This window comes from Cyprinodon tularosa, unplaced genomic scaffold (assembly GCF_016077235.1).
Source record: "Cyprinodon tularosa strain WSP-4 unplaced genomic scaffold, ASM1607723v1 ctg528, whole genome shotgun sequence".
Classification (NCBI taxonomy): Eukaryota; Metazoa; Chordata; class Actinopteri; order Cyprinodontiformes; family Cyprinodontidae; genus Cyprinodon; species Cyprinodon tularosa.
Genome location: NW_024039261.1, coordinates 920,270 through 925,747, shown reverse-complemented (window position 1 = coordinate 925,747; position 5,478 = coordinate 920,270). Strand labels below are relative to the sequence as shown.

Sequence of the window (5,478 nt, the reverse complement as noted above, 5' to 3'; positions counted from 1 at the left end):
GAATAGTGTGACACTAATAGTGAGTTTGCGGTGCCCAGCTTGCCTCCAACATTTAATTTTAGCTTCATTCAACAGCAGTGTTAGTGCTTATAGTTTGAAAACAATATTCTGAAATGGAGCCCAATAATTGGCTTTTTTTTAAACCTGCATATTTATGGACAAAAACCTTTATGCTTACTGGAAGTTGAGGTAAATTAACACTTTGTCTTCACTGCAGTACCTGCTTGTTTGATGGATATCTGTCTTGTTAAGGAAGCTTGTTTAGAATCCTGTATCCAAGCATATTAATGGAAAAGCAGAGGTGGGGAAAATATGTGTAGAGAAAATGTCATACAAACCAGGATAATCACAGTGAAGAGGATTATGAAGCAAAGCCCACTCAAGAAATGGAAGATGGAGCTGTAGGAGGAAGGCAAGCTGGTTTAAGCACTAAGATGCCATTGATCTAGATCTTGCTTTGATTAGGTACCAATTACATAAGCATCTTTTTTGGTCCATCTACCCTTTATATTTTATTTAAACATTACCAGTTGGGAGTAAGAAGTAATACACCTTGCCAGATAGCAGGAATAATTTAAGAATGAGTTTTAGGTGCCCTGTGACCTCCAGATTCTCAGGATCTAAGTTTAGTAGATAATCTTGCTTTTTTGCACCACATAACAGAAGGTGGTCACTGTTTACCCTTGTATACTTGAATGCAATAAGTAGCAATATTGATCAAAGCGTAAAACGAGTTTAAAATAGATCATACGTAAAAATATGTAATAAACCGTTTTTAGTCGCTTTAGTTCTAACTACTCTCTTAGAAATTCTTGTCTTCTATCCCTTATGTGGGTGTAAAAAAACTGGGATGCAGTGGGACATTTTTTATCAGGGATGCGTAGCCAACCACTCAGCAAGATTTGTGTGCTGCTATCATACTCAGCAAAATCTCTGAGGATGGTTTCTGACACATGGCTTAATCTTTGCCATGAAGAATTTAAGCAGTTCTGAAGGAAATGGGAACAGGTGTTAGCAATGTTGGCTAATGGAGAATGCTTATACACTTAAACAACTTAAATTTTAATAGAGTAACCCAGGTGTAAAGACATGTTTCAAAGCATATATATTAATTTACTGATTTCAGAATGGAAATAAATATTGATAAACACCAATTATCTCATGAGTTGATAACAAGTGATAAAAGTCATGTAGACGTCTTTTTTTTTTATGGTGATGAGTTTAGTGACCGACAGCTGTTTGGCTGTTTTAAGGAGCACTGATTACTCCTGTCATATTACTCAGATCACCTCACTGACAGAGATAATCTCAGGCCCATGTATTTATTAAAGAGGCCATCTCCACCTTCTATTTTGAAATATTTGGATATCGATATTAGTTTACCCATGAAATCTGTCGGCCTTGAAACCCTATAGCTCTAGTTAGTAGTCTAGTTGTAAAAAAAGGAAAAATGATGGTGTAATTTTCTTTTTTGAAAGCATACATAGTCTAATTAATATAGTCTATTAACGTATAGCAGTATGGATGGTATGGTTGTTACATGTTAGGTACGCCCAGTAATCGAGTTGAGGGGGATGGTATCCCCCTTCTTAAAAATGTTCCTAAAATCATCCCCCTTTTAAATGACCATCCCATGTGCCATTTTATTACTGACTGCAGATCTACTGTAAGGTGCCTTGGTCAAGGTCAATGACCGGCATACCTGACATGTACAGGTGCTGGTCATAAAATTAGAATATCATGAAAAAGTAGATTGATTTCAGTAATTCCATTTAAAAAGTGAAACTTGTATATTATATTCATACATTACATACAAACTCATATATTTCAGATGTTTATTTTGTTTAATTTTGATGATTACAAATGACAACAAATGAAAATCTCAAATTCATCATATCAGAAAATTAGAATATTGTGAAAAGGTTCAAAATTGATGGCCCCTGGTGCCACACTCTAATCAGCTAATTAACTCAAACCACCTGCAAAAGCCTTTAAATGGTCTTTCAGTCTAGTTCTATAGGCTACACAATCATGGGGAAGACTGCTGACTTGACAGTTGTCCAAAAGACGACCATCAACACCTTGCACAAGGAGGGCAAGACACAAAAGGTCATCGCTAAAGAGGCTGGCTGTTCACAGAGCTCAGTGTCCAAGCACATTAATAGAGAGGCGAAGGGAAGGAAAAGATGTGGTCGAAAAAAGTGTACAAGCAAGAGAGATAACCGCACCCTGGAGAGGATTGTGAAACAAAACCCCTTCAAAAATGTGGGGGAGATTCACAAAGAGTGGACTGCAGCTGGAGTGAGTGCTTCAAGAACCACCACACACAGACGTATGAAAGACATGGGTTTCTGCTGTCGCATTCCTTGTGTCAAGCCACTCTTGAACCACAGACAGCGTCAGAAGCGTCTTGCCTGGGCTAAAGAGAAACAGGACTGGACTGCTGGTGAGTGGTCCAAAGTCATGTTCTCTGATGAAAGTAAATTTTGCATTTCCTTTGGAAATCAAGGTCCCAGAGTCTGGAGGAAAAGAAGAGAGGCACTTCATCCACGTTGCTTGAAGTCCAGTGTAAAGTTTCCACAGTCAGTGATGGTTTGGGGTGCCATGTCATCTGCTGGTGTTGGTCCATTGTGTTTTCTGAGGTCCAGGGTCAACGCAGCCACATACCAGGAAGTTTTAGAGCACTTCATGCTTCCTGCAGCTGACCAACTTTTTGGAGATGCAGATTTCATTTTCCAACAGGACTTGGCACCTGCACACAGTGCCAAAGCTACCAGTACCTGGTTGAAGGACCATGGTATCCCTGTTCTTAATTGGCCAGCAAACTCTCCTGACCTTAACCCCATAGAAAATCTATGGGGTATTGTGAAGAAGAAGATGCAATACACCAGACCCAACAATTCAGAAGAGCTAAAAGCCACTATTAGAGCAACCTGGGCTATCATAACACCTGAGCAGTGCCACAGACTGATCGACTCCATGCCACGCCGCATTGCTGCAGTAATACAGGCCAAAGGAGGCCCAACTAAATACTGAGTGCTGTACATGCTCATACTTTTCATGTTCATACTTTTCAGTTGGCCAACATTTCTATAAATCCTTTGTTTTTATTGGTCTTCAGTAATATTCTAATTTTCTGATATGATGAATTTGAGATTTTCATTTGTTGTCATTTGTAATCATCAAAATTAAACAAAATAAACATCTGAAATATATGAGTTTGTATGTAATGTATGAATATAATATACAAGTTTCACTTTTTAAATGGAATTACTGAAATCAATCTACTTTTTCATGATATTCTAATTTTATGACCAGCACCTGTAACAACCATACCATCCATATCGCTTCAGGTTAATAGTCTATATTAATTAGGCTATGTATGCTTACAAAAAATAAATTAAAATTTACCATCCCCCTTTTTTTTTCCTTGCAATTAGACTACTGGGTACGCCGGTCATTGACCTTGACCGAGGCACCTTACAGTAGAACTGCAGTCAGTCCCTGGACTGGCATGGCTATCACTGCCCCTACATAGTTAAGGACAAATGCAGAGGAATAAATTTTCACTGGGATCAGCTTCATAGTCATGGTAGGCCACTTCTTTGATTTGATTTATTCTGCTCAGGCTACTCATAATCCCACAGCCCTCCAAATCTTGAAAGGGCAATATTATTGCCATTACTGTCAATGTTGTAGACATTTTACACCTTCATTAATAAAATGTTACAGGAAGAAGGGGGATGCCATCCCCCATCATTCCCCTTCAACTCTAGTACTGGCTCTAGTATGCCTTGTTTTGCCTGGCATTGCTCAAGATTTTTGGATGGGTTTGGATAACCATTATTGTTTATAGAGGATTATTTCTCCAGCATTGGATGGTAAAAAAAACCACCAAAATTGAACCAGTATTTTTTGTCAATGCTCTTGTATCAAAGGTAAACTTAGCTACATTGTTATAACAAAAAACTAAAAACCTCTTTTTTTAGTGTGCACTTGCTCCCAATGAGGCAGGTTCTTTCATTTACTTGCTTCTTGCAACAGTGTGTGTTTTCATCAGCTGTGCAGCCTTTTTGGCCTGTTGGCCATAGCTTTTTATAAAGATGCACCAATTGGCTGTGGGCCAGGCTTCAACAGTGTCTGAATCAACCTGACCTGCTAACGACAATATAACAGCTAGAAAGAGAAAGACTCTCTGGAAGTAATTACCTCCTCAATGTAGAAGGTCATCATAGACCTGAGATAAAGTCACAATAGCAGCTATTCATCATGTTTATGTGCTGAGCCTGAAGGCTTCCACCTTGTGTTCACCCAGCTCAAGGTGTAGGAGCTGGTGGCATTCATTATGTTCTTGTGTAAAAAGAGATGAGGAGTGTTGGGGTTGTTGCGGACGTGAAACAGGCGAAAACTGGCGCGTTCGAGCTCCTTCAGCAGGCTGTACCAGTATCGCACCACAGATGGGTCATCGCCGGCTACCTCAAAGCCCGCCCAGTGCAGGTGAAGCTCCAGCAACAACTGACCCACAGAGTCCAGGACGCCCTCCAGGACCAGGTTCTCCAGAATCTTCCACTCCGCACTCTCCATGTCTGCTTTTAGTACATCCACCTAGAACACAGTGACTGAGATTAAAAAGAGAAGAATTTCTTTCATACCCAGATAATAAATGAGTTCTATGGTAGCTTAATGATAACACTAAGATTCAACACGTTATTGAATTCAAAAGCTATTAAAGGATGTAAAGGAGGAAGTGAAGCCTGGTCTCGCTGCTGCTTCAGCAGTGGTGATGATGGATAGAGCTGAGGCTCAACTTGACAGGGCCTGCTAGGGTGGAATGGGGAGGTATTGCTTCCTAAACTGAATGTTAAAAGCACCCTGAGGTCATATTTATGTAAATAGACTTGTGCACTCTCAAAGCCTGTGTCTTTAGAAACTTGAATTTCATCTGAGTTTTAGTAAGATACTGAAGTTGGCCTTTTTTTAACCTCTCTAAGCTCCTCTTATTAAAATCAATATAAAGATTATAGATGTACCATGGAAGAAATGTGGACAAATCTCAATATACTATTTAAGATGCTGTTTCTCATAGGTTTACTTCAAAAAATGTTAGATTTTGTTTTATGTTTCAGTTTAAGAGGCAAACTTTCTTATATCCATTTAAAAATTATATCAATACTTTAGCCTTTCTTGCAACTTTTCAAAGTTCAGAACAGTCCTTGAACTTGATAAAGACATATTTAACTCTGTTAGTGGCAGCATCATGGTGGGGAATGCAGCTTCAACCATGATGAAAGATATCCCTACAAACATTGGCTATTTGGGCCTGAATGTACGGAAGCCCAGAGCGGTCTTACTCTAATATATCTTTTTCTTTTGTCTTCTCGAGATAACGACATAACTATCTCATTAGCACAGTTAAAACACTAATTGTTTTCTCGAGATATCAAGATAATTATCTCGTTATCACGAGAAAACAGTTAT

General features: G+C 39.0%; 1 protein-coding gene across 1 annotated transcript in view; it reads right to left on the bottom strand.

The window, feature by feature from the left end:
- Positions 1–3,434: 3,434 nt before the first annotated feature.
- mettl24 (methyltransferase like 24) overlaps positions 3,435–5,478 on the bottom strand; it is a 57,731-nt gene continuing 55,687 nt past the window's right edge. Inside the window, exon 5 of the mRNA XM_038304192.1 lies at positions 3,435–4,605. Coding sequence (XP_038160120.1) covers positions 4,261–4,605 — 345 coding nt within the window. The 3' untranslated portion in view covers positions 3,435–4,260. The remainder of the gene's footprint in view (positions 4,606–5,478) is intronic.